The sequence below is a fragment of the Theropithecus gelada genome, chromosome 16 (genome assembly GCF_003255815.1).
Source record: "Theropithecus gelada isolate Dixy chromosome 16, Tgel_1.0, whole genome shotgun sequence".
Classification (NCBI taxonomy): Eukaryota; Metazoa; Chordata; class Mammalia; order Primates; family Cercopithecidae; genus Theropithecus; species Theropithecus gelada.
Window position 1 is genome coordinate 47,755,596 of NC_037684.1, and position 22,212 is coordinate 47,777,807.

The 22,212-nt window shown below is 52.1% G+C and overlaps 1 protein-coding gene across 3 annotated transcripts; it reads left to right on the forward strand.

Annotated features, from left to right (window-relative positions):
- The first annotated feature begins 448 nt into the window (after positions 1-448).
- On the forward strand, positions 449-20,393 carry CD300A (CD300a molecule). Of its 3 annotated transcripts, XM_025362395.1 has the most exons (7): positions 457-815; positions 8,145-8,483; positions 9,151-9,304; positions 12,370-12,464; positions 16,870-16,907; positions 17,318-17,425; positions 19,599-20,393. In XM_025362395.1, exons 1-7 carry the CDS (start codon positions 776-778, stop codon positions 19,722-19,724), a joined length of 900 nt encoding a protein of 299 aa, XP_025218180.1. In that variant the 5' UTR covers positions 457-775; the 3' UTR covers positions 19,725-20,393. The 3 variants fall into 3 exon arrangements, with proteins under 3 accessions (XP_025218182.1, XP_025218180.1, XP_025218181.1); XM_025362396.1 differs by lacking the exon at positions 8,145-8,483; XM_025362397.1 differs by lacking the exons at positions 8,145-8,483; positions 17,318-17,425 and having other exon boundaries at positions 449-815.
- Positions 20,394-22,212: the final 1,819 nt, after the last annotated feature.

Sequence of the window (22,212 nt, forward strand, 5' to 3'; positions counted from 1 at the left end):
TGTGAATGTGTGTGTTTGTGTGTGTATGTGAGTGTGTGAGTGTGTGTGTTTTGAGTCTGAACTCCGTGTGGATCAGGAAAGAGAGGGGTCCTTACAGGCTCACTGAGTCCCTGCTCTGTGCCCAGCCCCGAGCTGGCTCCAGTGGCGCTATATAGAAAGGAAGGCATGGCTGGAGGACCTCCGTGTCAAGTTGAATACATTTCCAAGACTAGGAACCATTCAGGGACTCTGGGTCCACGATGACAACTCCCCTTCCCTAAGCCCCGAAGCCCAGGCCTGGACCCCCAAGGGACTCAGGTAAGGGACTCAGGAAAGGGGAGTTCCCCCGGGCAGCCTCCTCGTGGGCACCAGCGAGGGTGAGAGGAGCCGGCTCAGCGGGCCCCTCCCCCAGGGTTGCCCATCTTGACTACAAGGAAAGGAGGGAGGAGTTACTGAGCCTTCCACTAGAAGGAGACCCGGGGAGGTGAGAGTCGGGGAGCAGTCCTGCAAGCTAGGGAGTCACTACAGGGAGAGGTCTCATCACTAGAAATAGCCGAGGAACCTGCAACCTCAACCTGGGTTAAGGAGGACGCGCCGTTCCCAGGGGAGGCTTAGCCGGGCCTCCCCAACTTCCTCCATTTTCTGGCCGGCTCCAGGAATAGAACCAAAAGTAGCTGAACAAGGAAGCAGTGCGGCACCAAGAAAAGCAGAAGTCAGGGCCTTGGAGTCGTGACTGTCCCCTCGGGTCCGGCTGGGACCTGGCGCTGCAAGTGCCGCCTGTGCTGAGGAAGGGACCATGTGGCTGCCTTGGGCTCTGCTGCTTCTCTGGGTCCCAGGTAAGAGGCTCCCTGCTCGGGAAAGTCTGCATCAGGGAGGGAGGGTGCGAGGGGCAGGGCCGCAGGGCAGGTGTCACACGAGACACCCCGAGTCTGGACTCGGTGCAGAACGCAGAACGGGTTGCGCTCTGTCCACCATATAAGATGGACAGATGAAGGGCCACGCCCCTGGGAGAGGAAGGAGCCAGAGCCTCTCCCTGCTCTGCACCCAGGTACCTTGGCTGAACCACAGTGGAGCGAGTGATAAGGGGTTGGTGCAGAAAAGGAACCTTTTTTTTTTTTTTTTTTTTTTTTTTTTTTTGAGACGGAGTCTCGCTCTGTCGCCCAGGCTGGAGTGCAGTGGCCGGATCTCAGCTCACTGCAAGCTCCGCCTCCCGGGTTCACGCCATTCTCCGGCCTCAGCCTCCCGAGTAGCTGGGACTACAGGTGCCCGCCACCTCACCCGGCTATTTTTTGTATTTCTTAGTAGAGACGGGGTTTCACCGTGTTAGCCAGGATGGTCTCGATCTCCTGACCTCGTGATCCGCCCATCTCGGCCTCCCAAAGTGCTGGGATTACAGGCTTGAGCCACCGCGCCCGGCCAAAAGGAACCTTTTAAGTTTTCAGTTGAATTCTTACAGGAAGAGGGACGAGAGGCAGGATGGGTGGAGAGTGGCAGCCACTGACTGCGAGGCGCATGTGGGGAGGGTGGGTGAGATGCCCGGCTCACTGGGTGCAGGGTGTGGAGGAGGGGCTGTGGGGAGGGTGGGGGAGATGCCCGGCTCACTGGGTGCAGGGTGTGGAGGAGGGGCTGTGGGGAGGGTGGGTGAGATGCCCCGCTCACTGGGTGCAGGGTGTGGAGGAGGGGGTTTGGGGAGGGTGGGGGAGATGCCCGGCTCACCAGGTGCAGGGTGTGGAGGAGCGGTGGGGCGGTGGGGGAGATAAGGTGGAAGTGGGGAGCGGGTCAATAGTCTCTAGAATGTGGAGATTTAACCAGGGCAGTCCAGCGGCTGGAGCCTGAGCAGAGGAAGTCCCGAGGCAGGCCTGGCTGGGGTTAGCCCTTGCGTGGGCCTGAGAACCAGGGGTCAGTCCTCTCCAAGAAGGGCATATGGGACAGAGGGGACAGAAAAGGTGGTAGGGAGGGCGAGGAGGGAAAAGGCTGGGCAGAGAAGCGTGGGGTTGAGCCTTCCCTGTCCAAGCGCAGGGCTTCCTACCGCAGAGTCACCCACTGTGCCTTCAGTCACATCCACCGCTCTTCTCAGACGGGTCCTGTGCAGACTCCTCAGGCCTAGTTCTAGGATATTTTACATCTTTTTGATTGCTTTCCTTACAGATCGGAGGTTTTCTGCAATTATATTTGCTAACTACTTGTCTGTGGGAAGGTTATTACTTTTGGTGTCTTGACTTGGAAACGGGTCATCCTCCCATGACTGGTGCTCCTGCGATTCTCTTGGGTGTTCTTCTGTTTCCATAGGATCGGTGTGCGTGGGGAGTTTTCAGTTCCTGTCTGATATCTGTTTCCCTTTCTCCCATTGACTCATTGGCTGGTACAGCCAGAATGAGGCCCAGCGGACGCAGTGGTGGTGGCTGTCCCTGCCCTGTCGCTGACTCGGGGGAAAAGGACCAGAGCTTCTCATTAGTAGGAAGAAGGGATCCACTCACAACTATCCACAAAGCGTTTTCACTTTTATTTATTAAATTTTTTTTCTTTTTTGAGATGGAGTTTTGTTCTTATTGCCCAGGCTGGAGTGCAAGGGCGCGATCTCGGCTCACTGCAAACTCCACCTCCCGGGTTCAAGTGATTCTCCTGCCTCAGCCTCCTGAGTAGCTGAGATTACAGGCATGCACCACCACACCTGGCTAATTTTGTATTTTTAGTAGAGATGGGGTTACTCCATGTTGGTCAGGCTGGTCTCAAACTCCCGACCCCATGTGATCCACCCACCTTGGCCTCCCAAAGTGCTGGGATTGCAGCATGAGCCACCAAGCCTGGCCAGCATTTTTATGTTTTGAGACAGGGTCTCCCACCATCACCCAAACTGGAGTGCAGTGGTGCAATCACGGTTCACTGAAGCCTCCAACTACCAGGCTCAAGTGATCCTCCCACCTCAACCTCCCCAGTAGCTGAAACTACAGGTGTGTGCCACCACACCCAGCTGGATTCTTAATTTTTTTTAGGGACAGGGTCTTACCATGTTGCCCAGGCTGGCCTCCACCTCCTGGGATCAAGGGATCCTCCCACCTTGTCCTCCCAAACTGCTGGGATTACAGGCTTGAACAACCACACCTGGCTCCTACAAAACATTTTTTATTTTATTTTTATTTATTTATTTTTTTGGAGACAGAATCTCACTCTATCACCCAGTGCTGGAGTGCAGTGGCTTGATCTCTGCTCACTGCAACCTCCACCTCCCAGGTTCAAACAATTCTCCTGCCTCAGCCTCTTGAGTAGCTGGGATTACAGGCACCTGCCACCACTGCTGGCTAATTTTTTGTATTTTAGTAGAGACGGGGTTTCACCGTGTTGCCCAAGGTGGTCTCGAACTCCTGAGCTCAGTCAATCTGCCAGCCTTGGCCTCCCAAAGTGGTAGGATTATAGGCGTGAACCACTGCTCCAGGCCCCCACAAAATACCATTTTTATTACCTATAGAAATTATTATTATTTTTATCCTTTCAACTATGAAGGAGGTGAATTACATTAGGAGATCTGGTCAGATGTTTGTCTTGATATATTATGCTGACTTCATGAAAAGAATTAGGGAGAGCTCCCTGTTTCTGTGTTCTCTGCAAATGTTTAAATAAAACTGAAATTATTTGTTCCTTGAAGTTTTAAAAGAACTAACTTGTAAAACTGTCTGAGTTTTGCTTCTTTTCTTTTGATGGAAGGGAAATAATTTCTTAATAACAGTCATAATAACTAGCTGGTCTTAATAACTGGCTGGGTACAGTAGCTCACCCCTGTAATACCAGAATTTTGGGAGGTTGAGGTGGGAGGATAGCTTGAGCCCAGGAGTCTGAGACTGGCCTGGGCAATATAGCAAGACCCTGCCTCTTAAAAAAAAAAAAAAAAAAAGTCTATTCTTGGCCTACACTGATAATTTATATTTCCCTAAAAAATCATCAGTGTTGTCCAGATTTACAGACTTACTTGTAGAGAATTGCAAATTAAAGTGTTATTTTTCTTTTGAATTTTATGTCTGTGTCTTTTTTTTTTTTTTTTTTTTTTTTTTTTTTTTTTGGTCTGGCTACCCGCTAGTCCAATTAATTGTTTAAGGCCAGGCACGTTGGCTCACGCCTGTTATCCCAACACTTTGGGAGACCAAGGCGGGTGGATCACTTGAGGTCAGGAGTTTGAGACCAGCCTGGCCAACATGGTGAAACCCCGTGTCTCCTAAAAACACAAAATTAGCCAGGCATGGTAGCACCCACCCTGTAGTCCCAGCCACTCGGGAGGCTGAGACATGAGAGTCGCTTGAACCCAGGAGGCCAAGGTTGCAGTGAGCCGAGATCATACCACTGCCCTCCAGCCTGGGTGACAAGAGTGAAACTCTGTCTCAAAAAAATAAAATAAAATAGTTAATCATTTACCCCTTACAAAAAAAAATCCATTTATTAATGTATATACTAACTCCACTGTTTTTCTGTTTCTTAATTCACTGATTTCTGTGAATTCACCAATTCGTGAAAGATGACCTGGTTCTTTCTGTATTTTGTGTGTGTGTGTGTGTTCCGTGTTGTGTGTGTGTGTGTGTTCCGTGGTGTGTGTGTGTGTGTATTCCGTGTTGTGTATGTGTGTGTGTGTTCCTCTTCTGACCTCTTGAGTTGGACAGTTCAGTCATTTATCGGAGAGTTAATGGGTCAAGACTCTGTGATCTTAAAGGAAAACATTAAGACGACAGAGGAATATCCTGGTAGAGGACCCTGGTCCCAAGGTGGTCCCCAGTCTCCTGTTTATGATTGGAGGGGTTGGGGGTGGTGATTCGGGTTGGAGGAGAGAAAGCACACAAACACAAGCGTGGGAGCACTGGGGATCCGTGTGGTCGCTCCAGGTAAGTGGGGAAGCAAACGGAGGGTTTTCTGACACTTCGCAATCTCTAAATTATAATGACACCTTCATTGGGTGTCACTGGGGCAGAGCTGTCATTGGGTGACAGATGGGGCAGAGCTTTGGGGAGATTGGGTGACAGTTTTTTATCCAAGATTTCAGAGGAAAGAAGTTAATCAGGAGAAAGAGAAAGAGAGAGAGTGGGGGAGAGAGACTAAATCCAAAGGGAAGTCAGACACTGGAGATAGGACGAGAGAGGATTGGGTGCTGTGGGCAGAGGTGGTGGAGTCACTGAGGTCAGGAGAGAAGCCAAAACATGGACAAAGAAAGATGACGATTCGCAGCCCAGGAGAGGCAGGGAATCGGGTCAGGACAGGGAGCAGGAACAGTATCTTGGGTGAAGGTGGGCTGGGAACTGACAGTATTTATTTATTTTTTCAGATAGGGTCTCACTCTGTCGCCCAGGCTGGAGTGCAGTGGTATGATCACAGCTCACTGCAACCGCCACCTCCTGGACTCAAGTGATCCTCCCACCTCAGCCTCCTGAGTAGCTGAGAATACAGGCACATGCCACCATGCCTGGCTAATTTTTTGTATTTTTGGTAGAGATAAGGGTCTCACCACATTGCCCAGGCTGGCCTCAAACGCCTAGGCTCAAGCAATCCTCCCACTTTGGCCTCCCAAAGTGCTAGGATTACAGGCATGAGCCACAGCACCTGGCCTATTTATTTATTGGAGTCAGGGTCTCACTCTGTCACCCAGGCTGACATGCAGTGATGCGATCATAGCTCACTGCAGCCTCAACCTCCTGGGCTAAAGTGATCCTCCCACCTCAGCCTCCTGAGTAGCTGAGACCACACATGTGCACTAGCACACCTGGCTAATTTTTGTATTTTTTTGTAGAGATGGGATCTCACCATGTTGCCCAGGCTCCATTTACTTATTAAGCACTTAATATATGTCAGTTTTAGTATTTGTTTTTCTAGAAAATCACATTCATCTAAGTTTATGAATTTTTTGTAGGGAATTTCTGCAAAATGATACCTTGACTCTTCATTCTTTCTTCATCTATAGTCCTTTTCTCTTGTCATGTCTTATTTAGGCCAGCCCAAAGGTTATCTAGTTTTGTTAGCTCAAGTCATGTGAAACCCTGTTGTCTTGGTCAAAAGGTTGAAAATCAGCCATTTCATGTGATTCAACCTAATGTTATTTACCAGGCGTTTTACACCTGTGGTCTCATTTAACACCCACAAAGGCCATATGAGTCAGGGACAATTGTCACCACTTTATAGGCGAGGTGTCTGAAGCTCTGAGAGGTTAACTACCTTGCCCCGGAACACACAGCTGATACATAATAGGGTAGAGACGTAAACGCAGATGGTTCTGAGGTTCTTTCTCTTTGTCCTGGCAATTGCCGCTGAGAGTCTCAGGAAACATCACACTTGTAGCAAGCTTAGAACGGCCTTCCCTGCAGGGGGATCTGTTCATCCAGGCGAGGAGAGGTTTGGATGGGCCTCTGGGAGAGGCACTGAGGAGCTTGTCATCATCTTTGGGCAGCCGTGGGCTGGGTGTGGAGCCAATGGGGTCGAGGAGGAGCTTGCACTGAAGTTTTTAGAGAGGGCCTACCATGTGCGAGACACCTGTAGACATTGAAGGTATGTGAAGGAGACCCCTACCCACCTGGGGCTTTCATTAGCGTGGTCTCAAAGTCTCATGTGTGTGGAGATTTAAGCATTTGAAACAGTAAGTAAAATTAAAGAGTTTTGGCCAGGCGCAGTAGCTCATGCCTGTAACCCCAGCATTTTGGGAAGCCAAGACGGGCAGATCACCTGAGGTCAGGAGTTCGAGACCAGCCTGGCCAACATGAAGCCCCGTCTCTACTAAAAACACAAAAATTATCTGGGTGTGGTGGACGCCTATAATCCTAACTACTCAGCAGGCTGAGGCAGGAGAATCACTTGAACCCAGGAGGCGGAGGTTGCAGTGAGCTGAGATCCCACCACTTCACTCCAGCCTGGGCAACAGAGCAAAACTCCACCTCAAAAAAAAAGTTCTAACCCGAGGAAAGGAGAGCAAGCCCTCCTCCCGCCATCCCCGGCCAATATGGGGCCACAGAATTACAAGGGCAGTGAGACACTGCACACATAACTGCCCAGCAGGCACATGCCCATCTGCCCTGGGCAGGGGCCATGTGTCCTCTGCTTGGCGGCCGACACTAGCTTCGAGCCATCACCTTACTCTCCCCGCTTTGCATCTGAGAATTATTTGGGAAAATAGTAGACATAATTTTCAAGGAAGCTCATTTATTTCTGAGATTTAAGTCTAGGAGAGCTGGGCAAACTAAGACACAGGATGAACTGAAGTTTTTGTCAGTGAGCCTTCTGCGTTTGTGACTTGAGAGATGGAGTCTCTGCTCTGTCACTCAGGCTGGAGTGCAGTGGTGCGATCTCAGCTCAACGTAACCTCTGCCTCCGGGATTTAAGAGATTCTCGTGCCTCAGCCTTCCCAGTAGCTGCAATTACAGGTGTGCACCACCACACCCGGCTAAATTTTGTATTCTTAGTAGAGACGGGTTTCACCATGTTGGCCAGGCTGGTTTCAAACTCCTGGCCTCAAGTGATCCACCCGCCTTTGCCTACCGAAGTGCTGGGATTACAGGCGCGACCCACTGTACCTGGCCAGTATTCTTGTCAAAATGGCTTGACAACCCTATTACTGCCTGGGTTTTCCCCCCTGGTGGGACCAGATCAGTATGAGGGCTGATCTTCCTCTTGCTGGAGCGCCCAGGGCTGGGGTGGCCCTCCCGGGAGGGCAGGTGCTGAGGGGCGAGTTCTCACGGTCCTGGCAGGTTTGGAAGCAGGAGGCCCCCAGTGGGTGAGAGGATTGGGAAGGGTAAGGGAAAGGAGGCAGGGGCTGGAGAAAGAGGCTGCTATGAGCAAAATCTTGGGGGTGGCAGAGCAGAAAAGAGAATGCTCAAGGTGTAAATCTGGCTAATGGAGCTGATATGGGTGAAGGAAGGAGTCAGGGGCTGAGGGCTAGGGGTGCTGTTGTGCAGTCGGGGAATCTTTGGAGGAGGTGACCCCAGGGCGCCCAGCCTGAGCTCTTCCAGTCTCCATGGAAAGCCTCTGCCCCATTTCCACCTGTGCATGGAGGGAGCCTCTCAGTCCCTGCTTCTGGGTGGACAAGGTCTGTCTGCCTGCCACTACCTCCTCCACACCCCCAGGGTCCATGCGGCCCTGACCCCAGGGCACCCTTGACCAGGCTCATCTGAGGAAGAGCCAGGACTCGGGCTTGTGTTTTCCAGGCTGTTTTGCTCTGAGAGGCCCCAGAACCATGGCTGGCCCTGTGGGGGGATCCCTGAGCGTGCAGTGTTGGTATGAGGAGAAACACAAGACTCTCAACAAATACTGGTGCAGACCACCACGGGTTCTCCGATGTGACAAGATTGTGGAGACCGAAGGGCCAGCAGGAGAAATGAACGGCCGAGTGTCCATCAGGGACTGTCCTCAAAACCTCAGCTTCACAGTGACCTTGGAGAACCTCACAGAGGAGGACGCAGGCATATACTGGTGTGGGGTGGATACACCGTTGCTCCAAGACTTTCATGATCCCTATGTCCAGGTTGAGGTGTCCGTGTTCCCAGGTGAGCCCCTCCTTCCCTCAGCGCCTAAATAGGCTCAGGTTGGAATTGTTGGGGCAGGAATCAGATCAGAGACGTGAAGCCGACTCTGTGTGTGTGTGTGTGTGTGTGTGAGAGAGAGAGAGAGAGAGAGGTGGGGGCCAGGGGAACACAGTCAGGACGTCTCTCCTGGAGCAGCAGACATGTCTGCCCAGTATTGAAGAAGGGGAGGGTCCGGTGACGGGGGGCTGAGAGAGCGTTGCCTGTGATGGAGCCAGGAGCGCACCTGTGGCTCAGCCCCACGGAAGTGCAGCTGCGTGGGGGAAGGGTGAGGCTGCACAGAGAGGCTGGGGGGCCAGATGGGAAGCTGCTGCCCTCAGGGGGAGCCTTAGCACAAGACAGGTGAGATTTGCAGTGTAGACAGACTCCTCTGCAGCAGGGAGGCCTGCAGGAGACCTGGACCCTCATCAGCAGGATAGAAAATCAGGACCATTGGGAGTGGCACCTGCGTCCTGTTCAGAAATGCCCAGTTGGCCCAGGAGGGTCCTGGAGAGACTCTGGCCCCAGGGTCCTGCATCCTGCCCCCTTCCTGAGTGGACATTTTGTGTGAAATCAAACCAAAAAGGCATCCTGAGGGGTGGGAGAGCTGGAGGATGGCTCCCTGGGTCTGATAATGTGGTTTTGCCACCAGCATCAATGTCAATGACACCTACAAGCATCACTGCGGCCAAGACCTCAACAATCACAACTGCATTTCCACCTGTATCATCCACTTCCCTGTTTACAGTGAGTGCCACCCACAGTACCAGCAACTGGGAGGAAAATGAGGAGGTCGTGAGCTCACAGTAAGCACCTAGCCCCTGAGACATGGAGGGGGCCCTGTGTGGGGAGGAGCCCAGGGCGGGGACCTCGGCCATGTGGGTCAGCAATAGGTGTGCATCACTCCCTTTGCCCCAGGCCCAGGTTGGAAGCCACAGTCTGTACACCCCGGCTTGGACCTGCCCTTGGCTTTGGACAGGGGCTCAGGTCGGGGAGAAGTCGGGGGGCAGATGGAAGGAAACTGAAAGTTACTGAGGGCTGGTGACATCCTACGAGGCCCGTGTTAGATGCTTCACGTGAGTGCTCTCGTTTGCCCTTCACTGCAGCCCTGTACTGTCGTCATTCCCGATATTAGTCTGTTTTCACGCTGTTGATAAAGACATACCCGAGACTGGATAAATTATAAAGAGGAAGAGGTTTAATGGACTCACAGTTCCACATGGCTGAGGAGGCCTCACAATCAAGGTGGAAAGCAAAAGGCATGTCTTACGTGGCAGCAGGCGAGACAGAGAATGAGAACCAAGCAAAAGGGGTCTCCTCTTATAAAACCATCAGATCTCGTGAGACTTATTCACTACCACGAGAACAGTGTGGGGCAAACCACCCCCATGATTCAATTATCTCCCACCGGGTTCCTCCCACAACACATGGGAATTATATGGGAGCTACAATTCAAGACGAGATTTGGGTGGGGACACAGCCAACCCACATCAATCCCCGTTTTACAGATGAGTAAACAGAGACTCGGAGAGGTTAAGCAATTTGTCCAGTCAAGTAGCTACAAGAGGCTAAGGCTAAGCTTCCAATTCTGGTTTATGTGACTCCAAAGCCTTGAGTTCTCCTCTCTAAATAGTGGTTCTTAACCTTTTTGGGGGTCACCAACCCCACACAGAATCTGACATCTATGGACACTCTCCTCAGAAAAACATGTGCAGTCACAAACCATTTCTGGGATTCATGGACTCCCTATTCCAGCACAAAACCCCACAATTCAATCCTGGTGCTAGCCACTCAGAGTTAGTGCAGACCCCACAGGTGAAGAGCTTCCATATCCACAAGACCACCCTGATTTAGATGCCAGTTGAACTTTGGGGATCCCTAGGCCACCACACTTCTAACCAACTGGCTGCAAATTTGGGGGTTCCCAGGACCCCCTCAGGTTCAATAATTTGTTAGACTCAGAGCTCTGGAAAGTATTATACTTACAGTTTTATCATAAAGGATAAAGGATAAAGATTAGGACCAGCCAATGTAGAGACACATAAGACAAGGCTTGGGAGGATCCCAAACAGTTTCTGTGCCCTCTCCAGTTAAAATCAGGGAGCATCACCTGCACCCTCCCCCCTGCACCTCAATATATTTATCAACCAGGAAGCTCCTCCAAGCTTTGGTGTCCAGAGTTTTTATTGGGGTTTCATTACATAGGTATGATGTGATTGAACTGTCTCCACCTCCAATCCCTCTTTGGGAGGTTGGGCCGGCTCAGGGCTCCAAATCTCTAATTACGTAGTTGGTCTTTCTGGTAACCAGCCCCATCCTATTGTCTCGTCTCTTACCAAAGTCCAGGTGTGATTCATGAACAACAAAGACACTCCTAATTCTTGGGAAATTCCAAGGATTTAGAGCCTCCCTCCTAAGAGCTGGGGACGAAGGCCAGCCAGATTCTTTACTAGACCCCTCTACAGACTTTTGCCAACATATATGACAAGGCAAAGTTCAGGCTTGAACCTGCCTCTTCCAGAAGCTTACCCTTTAGATACACATAGGTGGCAGCGCTGGGTTCTGTGGGGCCTGAAGGTTGTGCAGTTTGTGGGGTGGGTTAGTGGGTGGGAAATCTAAGAAAAATATGACAAAATTATGAATGCAAACGTAGGCATGAAGGAAGGGGCCCAAGGAATGGAGGGGCCTGAAGGTGGGCTGCATCAGCCTCCTGGTCAATCTGCTGCTGCCTGGTCAGGTGTGAAAAGGTGGAGCTGCAAGGCAATTTATAAGCAACGTTTACCATTGCAAAGGACTGGGGGAAATGCCCATTCAGAGGGAACATTTAAATAAATCACAGTCTATACATGTGTTGGAATACCCTGTAGCTATAGGAAAGAGCTGCAGGGACTTCTTTATGCACTGACGTGGAAAGACCTCTAAGATGTGTTGTAAAGTAAAACCAGAATAGTGTTAGAGGAGGCCTCCTTTGTGTGAAAAGAGAAGGGAAATCCTGTACATTCATATTTGCTTGTATACACATAAAGAAACTCCAGAAGGTTCTTAAGAACAGCGTGTGTGTGTATGTGGGGAAATTAGGGAATGTGTAAATGGGGGGTGTGTAGAAAGGAGGCTTTATACTGTCTGTTTTTTTTTTTTTAATTGACCGTATCTATCTACTTAAAAAGTTAGAGAAGGAGGCCGGGCGCGGTGGCTCAAGCCTGTCATCCCAGCACTTTGGGAGGCCGAGATGGGCGGATCACGAGGTTAGGAGATCGAGACCATCCTGGCTAACACGGTGAAACCCCGTCTCTATTAAGAAATACAAAAAACTAGCCGGGCGAGGTGGCGGGCGCCTGTAGTCCCAGCTACTCGGGAGGCTGAGGCAGGAGAATGGCGTGAACCCGGGAGGCGGAGCTTGCAGTGAGCTGAGATCCGGCCACTGCACTCCAGCCTGGGCGACAGAGCGAGACTCCGTCTCAAAAAAAAAAAAAAAAAAAAAAAAAAAAAGTTAGAGAAGGAGACCAGGTATGTTGGCTCATGCCTGTCATCCCAGCACTTTGGGAGGTTGAGGCAGGAGGGTGGCTTGAGCCCAGGAGTCTGAGACCATACTGGGCCATATAGCAAGATTACGTCTCTACAGAAAATTTAAAAATTAGCCGTGGTGGCCTGTGCCTGTAGACCCAGCTACTTAGGAGGCTGAGGCAGGAGGATCATTGGAGACCAGGGGTTCAAGGCCGCAGTGAGCTATGATCACCACGGCACTCCAGCCTCCTTTGGGTAACAGAGCCAGATCCTGTCTCAAAAATAAATAAATACAAATAAAAATTTAAAAACAATAAATGGGAGAAGGCAAGTTCACCCCGCCCTCACCACCCTGTGCCTCCTCCAGGCTCCCGCTGCTCCTCTTCCTGTTGGCGTTGTTGCTGCTTCTGTTGATGGGGGCCTCCCTGCTAGCCTGGAGGATGTTTCAGAAACGGATCAAAGGTGAGCTGGCTCCCCACACCCCTCTGCCCCACCTGGGGTGGTCAGGCCTTGACCACAGACACTCATCTTCAAAGCTATGTCCTCGTCTCACAGTATTGCTATCAAATGCGACACCCAGACCGCACACCCTGGGTGATCCTACAGGGCAGGTCCCAGAGGAGGCATCCTTGTGCGTGGTGGTCACAGGCTGTGGGAGGTGGCTCCCTAGCAGGAGGCATTCCCATTGCCAGCCCAAGGGTGGTTGGCCCATGAAGCAATGATCCTCTTCTGTTTAAAACCCTGGCATGGTGGCCTGGGTGCAGTGATGTGCATCTGTAGTTCCAGCTACTCAGGAGGCTGAGATGGGAGGATTGTTTGAGCCCAGGAATTCAAGACCAGCCTGTGTAACACAACAAGACCCACGTGTCTATACAATAAAATAAACCGTTGCATGATCTCCCCCACCATAAAAAGTCCAGGTCTCTCCAGGAGCCACGGCCCTCCACCATCTGGCCCTACCCACCTCCCTCTCCCCATCCGTGCACCCTGGAAACCAACTTCTTGTATCTCCTTTAATGAGAGCCTCAACCTCAGCATCTCCTCTCCTTCTGGGTTTGCTCTGGACACCTGGAGGGCCTCCCCTGCCCTCTCTCCCCAGCTTGCTCCCAGTGGACTCCAACGGTGGTCCTCAGACTTTCTTTTCTCTGGGACCTTTTCTTTGACTCCAAAGAGTGACTTGGGACCCCTCCTGACTATACCTCTGCTGTCACAGCCTTTTGGTAACCAGACTGTCATTGCTGGTGTCCTCACCTATCTTCCCACAGGCATGTGCTTCAAGGAGGTACAGAACCAATATTCATCCAATTAATGTGTTACTGAATATCTCCAGCCACAATGGGCACCCCAGGGGGCTCCAGGCAACCTCTAGTCCAGCTGCCCTCCTCTGAGCTCAGATTGAAAGAGAGAACAGGAACTCTTGGCACTCAGTAAGTAGGTGCTCAATAAATACCTGATAGGCGAATTGAATAAGCACAGGAACAGAGGAACAAGTGGAGGTGTGGCCACCAGTCCTCTAGGAGAGCAGATTCCTGGCCTAGGTCAAATGTAAGCCTGAAACTTCCTCCCTGTTTGGAGAGTTCAAGATTCCATGGGCAGAAGATTCTCAGGGAAATCTTTGTCCAAAGCCTTCCAAGACTGCAGTGAGACTGAGGTGGGAAGAGATGGGGTTATCCTGTCCCACTCATAGCTGCAGGTTAGGCTGGTGCATACTTGGTGGGGGGGCACTGCTCACACGCACCCCCAGTGCCTCCTGTGGCGCCCAGGCTTTTGGGGGAGAAATCAGCTATAGTAGATCTGTACAGGGTGTATGGGAAGAAAATCACTTCCTCTTTTCCGTCTGCTTTGCTTGTGTCATTTTCTGGCAACCCCAGTCTAAACTTCAGCACTCACGTGGACGTCACTGGGTTGTTTGAGTTCTGAATCCCTTTCGGTTTCCTTTGTGCCCTTTCACCCAGAAAGGCTCTCACTCCTCCCTTAAGAAGGGTATATGTGATTATTGTAGGAAATTTGAAAAATGAGTAAAAGCACAAAGAAGGAAATAAATCCCCCATCATCAATGATAGCTAAAAACCCCACCACCTAGAGAAAACCAGGCACTGGCACCTGAGGTATGTCTTTCCAGTCTTTTTTTCTATGCCTTTATAAATTCATCTATGATTTCTTGTTTTCTTTTTCTCTTTTTTTTTTAAATTTTGAGACAGAGTCTCACTCTGTCACCCAGGCTGGAGTGCAGTGGCGTGATCTTGGCTCACTCCAGCCTCGACCCCCCACCACCCAGGGCTCCAGTGATCATCCTGCCTTAGCCTCCCAAGTAGCTGGGACCACAGGTACTCACCACCACATCTGGCTAATTGTTTGATTTTTTTTTTTTTTAAGAGATAGGGTTTCACTATGTTGCCCAGCCTGGTCTTGAACTCCTGAACTCAAGCCCAGAGTGCTGGGATTATAGATATGAGCCACCACACCCAGTCATGCATCTGTGATGTCTTAACAAATTGGCCTCATACCCCTCATTCTCTTTTATTTTTTAAATTTTATTTATTTATTTTTTGAGACGGAGTCTTGCTCTGTCGCTCAGGCTGGAGTGCAGTGGCCGGATCTCAGCTCACAGCAAGCTCCGCCTCCTGGGTTCACGCCATTCTCCTGCCTCAGCCTCCCGAGTAGCTGGGACTACAGGCGCCCGCCACCTCACCCGGCTAGTTTTTTTGTATTTTTAGTAGAGACGGGGTTTCACCGTGTTAGCCAGGATGGTCTCGATCTCCTGACCTTGTGATCCGCCCGTCTCGGCCTCCCAAAGTGCTGGGATTACAGGCTTGAGCCACTGCGCCCGGCCTCCTCATTCTCTTTTAAACCTACATTTTTGCACTTAACATATGGTACTGGCCGGGTACGGTGGCTCATGCCTGTAATCCCAGCGCTTTGGGAGCCCGAGGCGGGTGGATCACGAGGTCAGGAGATCGAGACCATCCTGGCTAACATGGTGAAACCCTGTCTCTACTAAAAATACAAAAAAATTAGCCGGGCATACTGGCGGGCGCCTGTAGTCCCAGCTGCTTAGGAGGCTGAGGCAGGAGAATGACGTGAACCAGGGAGGCGGAGCTTGCAGTAAGCAGAGATGGCGCCACTGCACTCCAGCCTGGGCAACAGAGTGAGACTCCATCTCAGAAAAAAAAAAAAAAAAATGGTACCATGTTCCCAGCTATTAAATGTTCTAAAAATCACAGACTGCAGACTGCAGAGTTTACCAGTGTCTTAGGCTTCCTTTAACCCATTCTTATAACAAGATAAAGGCTCTCTATTCAAGCATTTTTGACTCTCTGTCCCCTGCTTTGCAAATCCGTGCCCGATCCCCGACTGTGTGGCCGGGGCTGACTTCCCCTTGCCCTGTCTGGAACCTGATGCCTGCCTCATCACACCTACTCCCCACTCTTTCCCCCAGCCCACCTTTGTCATTCATTCATTCATTCATACAACAAAGCTGTCCTGAGCACCTACTGTGTGCCAGGCCTATGCTGGGCCCTGGGGCCACCATTGTGACTGGGGTAGACTGGGTCTTACCTTCAGTGAGCTTCCCCTGCGGCTGGCTCCCCCAAACCTTTTCACTACCACCCTCCTTCCCTGGCGTTGAATTCCTACCTCTTCCCCACCAGCTCTTTTCCCCCTTCCCATCAGAACACCTGTCCCAGGTGGGGACAGAGAGGGTGGCATGGTGCCTGCACACATTTGGAAGCAGAGCACTGCGCACCCCAGAGTACCCGGCTGCGTGCTCCGTTAGGTCAGCTGCGGCTCAGCAAGCCCGTCACTATACGTGGTCTTGTGTCTCTCAACTGTGGACTCCTCCCCGTTGATTCTGGGGGCCCCCCAAGGGGTGGACAGTGTCTCTCCCCGCGGCATCCAGTGCAGTGGGCTCTGGTTACCTGGCTGTGGACCTAACCAAGGGCATTAGCGGCGTGTGTGTCACCCACTGCCCACCTGGTCCGGGCTCCCAGGGTGAAAGGGTCAGTGTGTACAGGGCTGTGCTCACAGGCAGCACCCCTACAGAGCAGGTACTGGGAGCCAAGGGCTGTGTGAGCCTGAGCTGGGGTGCCTGGGGCTGTCAGGCCTCCTTCTCTACGGCCCGGGGCAGCAGGCAGGTGGGCTGTCTGGGAGGGCAGACCTCAGGCACAGGGATAGGAGCAGAGGCCCCCAGCAACTTCCCACAGTCTGATGTAGCCCTAAGCCCCAGATGTACAGGGTTTTTCAGTGGTATCCTTCCTCCCCTGGAAACATTTATGTGAGATCCCGCATTGAGAGCTTGCTTTGGTCCCTCTCCCCCAGCTGGGATCTTTTTTTTTTTTTTTTTTTTTTTGAGACAGAGTCTCACTCTGTTGCCCAGGCTGGAGTGCAGTGACATGATCTCAGCTCACTGCAACCTCCATCTCCCAGGTTCAAGCAATTCTGTCTCAGCCTCCCAAGTAGTTGGGACTATAGGCGTGTGCCACCATGCCCAGCTAATATTTGCATTTTTAGTAGAGACAGGGTTTCACCATATTGGCCAGGCTGGTGTTGAACTCCTGACCTCAGGTGATCTGCCCTCCTGGGCCTCCCAGAGCGCTGGGATTACAGGCGTGAGCCACCATGCCCGGCCCAGCTGGGATCTTTCTATTTCTCTATTTATTCACTCATCCTGTGTTCATTCATTCATTTACTAAGTCACTAATTCACTCACTCAACAAACTCTTGAGTTCCTACCATGCTTCAGGCCTGAAGGGATAGGTCCCCAGGGCTGAGGTCTCTAGGGAAAGGCCTTTTCCCCGAAAGCTTGTAGGACCTTCCATCCTGGCCCTTGCTCCAGGATTCAACCTCCTTCCTCTCCTCTTATCTCTAGCTGGTGAGCATTCGGAGCTGTCCCAGAACCCCAAGCAGGTAAGGGGGGCTTCAGCAGGAGGTGTATCAGGTGGCTGGGTGGAGGGTACAGAGGATGCTGGGGAGTTGGACAGTCCCATCGGCCAATGGAGGATGGATGGTGGATGCATGGAGCGGGGAGCTCACCCAGAGCAGGACGAACGATGCTGGGAGATGTGGCCACTGGGTCTTGTTCTGAGTCCTGGCCAGCCTGTCCCCTCCCAAACAGGGCAAATGGAATGAAGGGAGGCCCTCCCAGCGGAGCTGACCTGGGGAACATTCAACTACTGGACGGAGTGGGGTGGAGGCAGGAAGGGGAAGTGGGGGCTGAGGCGCTCAGAGCATAGAGGAGGGGGAGACACGTGCAGAGATGCAGGGACAGAGGCTGCAGGGCTCCGTGGACACCCACCTGGGACCTCCCGCCCACCCAGGCTGCCGAGCAGAGTGAGCTGTACTACGCGAATCTGGAGCTACTGTCGTGGCCTCTGCAGGAAGAGCCAGCACCACCAAGAGAGGTGCAGGTGGAATACAGCACCGTGGTAAGTGCAGGGGCCCGGCTTCTGGGCATGCGGCCCCTGGGCTGTGCCAGGGCACCTCTAGGGGGGTGGGCAGAAGGGGAAGGAAGGGGTGAGCTTGGTGATCTTGTGCCTGTCAGGGGTGGAAGACGGAGATGGAACAAGTGTTGGTTTTGCCAGAGTAGAGGTCCTTAGAAGGGCTTGGTGTCATTGCGGCTGGGCAGTTAGGGGGGTGGCCAGCAGCTATGGCTCTGAGAGTCCGTGAAGTCCAGCATGGGTTAAGCACCTGCTGCGTATCATGCACCAAGGTGAGAAACTGAGACTTCTCACTGTTTTGGTCTCATCATCTCTTTGGCATCAACTCTGCTTTCCAGGTTTTTGTCTGTGACCCGATGTGGGTCAACCCTTGGGTGCTGCCACCTTCAACTGGGATAACGGGATGGGGGCTGCCTCCCTAGGTGGTGACTCACCTACTAGTGGGAGAGTTCAAGCAGAAGCTGGAGGTTGCTTGGCAGAGAGGATCGGGAGAGATGTAAGCATCAGACAGGGATGCGTAAAGAACCCCCCAGGCCCGGGAGCTGAAGGGGCCCCTCAGACATGCTGTGTGGTGCCATGGAGGGCTGGCACCAGGGTGACAGGGGACACTGTTGCTGGTCTGCCTAGAAAAGTGGCCCAACTCCCTGGGGTATCTCCAGCCTGGTACCATTCTCCCCAGGCCACTGTTTTGCACTGGACAGGGGAAGAGGGGATCCAGTCCTGCAACTTCTGGGTCCTCTGATAACCACACCCCTCCCCAACCTCCCGCCAGCTGTCAGAATGAGGATAAGGATGGTCTGGGGACCCAGGGTCCTGGATGGCTCCTGGCCAACTTATTTTCTTTCTTTCTTTTTTTTTTTTTTTAAGGCAGAATCTTGCTGTGTCCCCCAGGCTAGAATGCAGTGGCACAGTCTTGGCTCACTGCAGTCTCTGCCTCCCAGGTTCAAGCAATTCTCTTGCCTCAGCCTCAGCCTCAGCCTCCAGAGTAGCTGGGACTACAGGCACATGCCACTGCACTGGCTGATTTTTGTATTTTTAGTAGAGACGGGGTTTCACCATGTTGGCCAGGCTGGTCTCAGACTCCTGACCTCAAGTGATCCGCCTGCCCTGGCTTTCCAAAGTGCTGGGATTACAAGATTGAGACACCACACTCGGCTAGCTCCTGGCCAAGTTTCTGAGCGCCCCTGCGATGGTCAAGCCTGACTCCTTCCTTGCGTGACATGATCTTGTGTCCACAAAGCTGCATGGCCTGGAACCAGCAACATCTTTGTTGTTCTAACTTGTTGTCTCATGATCTAAAGTGGATGGGGCATGGTCTTACTCTTCTCCCAGCCCCCATGGTACAAGTTGGGACTCATGCCCACAGCACAGCAAGTTAATCAGAGCTGCAGGGCCAATGTGGTACCTCTGTACTGGCTTCACCTCTACCTAGAGAACTAGGGGTCCTCTGCAGAAAGGGACCTCAGAAAGGGACCCATGGCTGCTTCATTGTGAGAACTTTTCTGTTCTTTTCTTTTTTTTTTTTTTTTTTTTTTTTTTGAGACAAAGTCTTACTCTGTCACCAGGCTGGAGTGCAGTGGTGCAATCTTGGCCATTGCAACCTCTGCCTCTCTGGTTCAAGTGATTCTCCCGCCTCAGCCTCCCAAGTAGCAGGGATTACAGGTGCCCACCACCACGCCCAGCTAATTTTTGTATTTTTAGTAGAGACTGGGTTTCACTATGTTGCCAGGCTGGTCTCAAACTCTTGACCTCAAGTGATCCACCCGCTTGGCCTCCCACAGTGCTGGGATTAGAGGCGTGAACCACCGCGCCTGGCCGCAAGAATATTTCATTAAGAGAAGCACAGAGGTGTCTCAGGGGAGCCCAGCCAACTCTCAGGGCCTCAGTTGCTTCTCTGTAGAATGGACCAGGCTGGGTCAGCCCCAAGGAGTCCAGGGAGCCTCCTGCCTCTGATGCTGGGGATGTTGTGGTGTGGCTTGCGTAGGTGGGGAGGAGCAGCTGGGTGGACAGGATCATAAAGAGAAAGAGGCCAGGACAGTAGAGCCTCTGCAGTGAGGCCTCCCCAAGGCCCCTCAGGTGTGCTCCCTCCTCTGTCCTATGCTGGGGGTCCTTCCTTCCCCTGCTTCTCCCGAGCCTCCAGTTTCTCGGTTTCTCTCTGCAGGCCGCCCCCAGGGAAGAACTTCACTATGCCTCGGTGGTGTTTGATTCTAACACCAACAGGATAGCTGCTCAGAGGCCCCGGGAGAAGGAACCAGATTCACATTACAGTGTGATAAAGAAGACATAGGCCTTTGTCCTGCCTCACTGTCCGGAGGTCTCATGGGCCCCAGGAAGTCCAGGGATGGCTCCCTTATCCCTGGCCCACGTCCTCCTCAGCCTGCTCTCGACGACAGTGACCAACAGACAGGCAGCTGGGTTTCCCAGGCTGTCCCTCTGTTGCCATCAGCTCAACTGGCTTCCCTGAGGGCCAGCAGGGCTGGGGACTCCGGGGAGCAGCAGGAAGCACTCCCAGTCACCAGCACCTGTCGCCCCTTTCTCCTTTGCCCCTGCTTCATCCCGGCTCTGGGTGTGGAGGACAAAGATGCTTCACGTGGCTCCAGGAAAAGATGTGGCTCACATAGGCGGCACCTGCCAATAGCTTTGTCAATCACAGTCCCACAGGAATGTCTGGAATTGCTTGGGAGCTGGGGAGAACTGTCAAGAAGAGCCAAGAGAGTGCCAAAGCGGAGATCTATTCACATGGGGGCCATGGCGGGGGGACCCACTAAAGATCAAGATCAAAGATCCTCCCCACCTCACAGACAAGGAAACTGAGGCCAGAGGGAGGAGAGAATTGCTCATGGCTCCAGGACTGGTGGCAAGTTTCTCTGGACTCCTAGATTTATTTTTAATATGAGATATAAAAACAGTTTCAAATATCTTATTAAGGGAGAAGTAAAAAGTTATTTAAACAATGCCTGCTATGTGTCTGCAATCCTCTGCTAAAGAAAGCTCCCAGTAGGCCGGGTGCGGTGGCTCAAGCCTGTAATCCCAGCACTTTGGGAGGCCAAGACGGGCGGATCGCGAGGTCAGGAGATCGAGACCATCCTGGCTAACACAGTGAAACCCCGTCTCTACTAAAAAATACAAAAAACTAGCCAGGCGAGGTGGCGAGGGCCTGTAGTCCCAGCTACTCGGGAGGCTGAGGCAGGAGAATGGCGTAAACCTGGGAGGCGGAGCTTGCAGTGAGCTGAGATCCGGCCACTGCACCCCAGCCTGGGTGACAGAGCAAGACTCCGTCTCAAAAAAAAAAAAAAAAGAAAAGAAAGCTCCCAGCTTTGATACCAGATGAGTGCAGAGAAGCCTTGTGGGTGCAGTGGGTTGGGGACATCCTGAGAGAAGTCCTCACTGAGTGGGAGAAGGTGGGTCACAGCTGCTTCTCACCATGATGTCTGTTTGTTTGCTTGTTTGTTTTTTGAGACGGGACCTCGCTCTGTCCCCCAGCCTGGAGTGCAGTGGTACGATCACAGCTCACTGCAGCCTGGAACTCTTGGGCTCAAGTGATCCTCCTGTCTCAGCCTCCTGAGTAGCTGGGACTACAAACATGTGCCGCCATGCCTGACTTTTTTATTTTTTGTAAAGATGGGGTCTCGCCATGTTGCCCAGGCTGGTCTTGAACTCTTGGGCTCAAGCGATCCTTTTGCCTTGGCCTCCCTGAGTGCTGGGATTATAGCATGAGCCACCATGCCAGGCAGTTTCCATGCTGGAAAACACAGCAGTTTTCTTGTTGGGAGATTTGAAATTTGATGCAGAGTTGTCCAGGCTGTCTTGAGTCTGTGGCAGCTGCCAACAGCTTTATGTTTTTATTTTTTCATTTTAATTTTTCTTTTTTAGAGGCAGGGTCTCACTGTGTTGCTCAGCCTTGAACTCCTGGAGTTGTGCAACGTGGACTCCTGGATCTGAAAGGTGAGGCTGCCATGAAGCCTATAATGTGGGTTGGGGCTTAGACACACACCTGGTACGGAGGGGAACTCAGAAATAGTTGTTGACTTCGCTTGAATTGAGCCCGGTCACGTTCCAGTCCCGACCTGCAGTAACCCTTCTTGGGGTCCTGTTTGCAGAGACAGAGTTCAGCAGGGCGGTTTAAAACACAAAGGCACGTGGCACCAGACTCACTCTAAGACTCAAGGCGTTGTTTGAAGGACCCCTTCTCCTCAGTGGGAGTGAACTTCAATTCTCTAAAATAGTATTTTCTCTTTAATTCTGTCTGAATTTCTATCAATTAGAAGTAAGTCCTCTGTAAAATGCAAATGTCTAGGCTATCAGTTGGTTATCAATGCCAGCTGCTATAACAACCACGACCTCCACAATAAAACTGAGTGGAGTGGCCAGGGGAGGCTGGGACAGGAGGGTATCGCAGCCACAGCCACACATTGGCCCCAGCCCCCTGCCCCGTCAATCTCTAAGGCTTGGTGGAGGAATAAGTTCCCCGGTATAAACCACTTGCCTTTTGGAAGGTGACAGCCCCTTGGGAGTCCTTCATAGTCCTCCTGCCAGAGAGTCTCAGTTGGTACCACCCCTATTCTCCAAGTAGGCCTCATAGCAGGAGGGAGTGGGCTGGCTCGCAGTAGTCTTCCAGAAGTCTTACTGGCCAACTCCCTTCCAGGAAGCTCTGCATACCAAAGGATACTGGGAAAGACCATCTTTGTCAAACCAGAGACAGGGTCTTCCTCTGTTGCCCAGGCTAGAGTGCAATGGCACAATTATGGCTCACTGCAGTTCTCCTGCCTCAGCTT

Coding starts and splice junctions, on each gene's coding strand:
- CD300A (XM_025362395.1), top strand. CDS start 776: ATGTGGCTGCCTTGGGCTCTGCTGCTTCTCTGGGTCCCAG. Junction 8,484..9,150: donor TGAGGTGTCCGTGTTCCCAG/GTGAGCCCCTCC, acceptor TTTTGCCACCAG/CATCAATGTCAATGACACCT. Junction 17,426..19,598: donor AGGTGGAATACAGCACCGTG/GTAAGTGCAGGG, acceptor TTCTCTCTGCAG/GCCGCCCCCAGGGAAGAACT.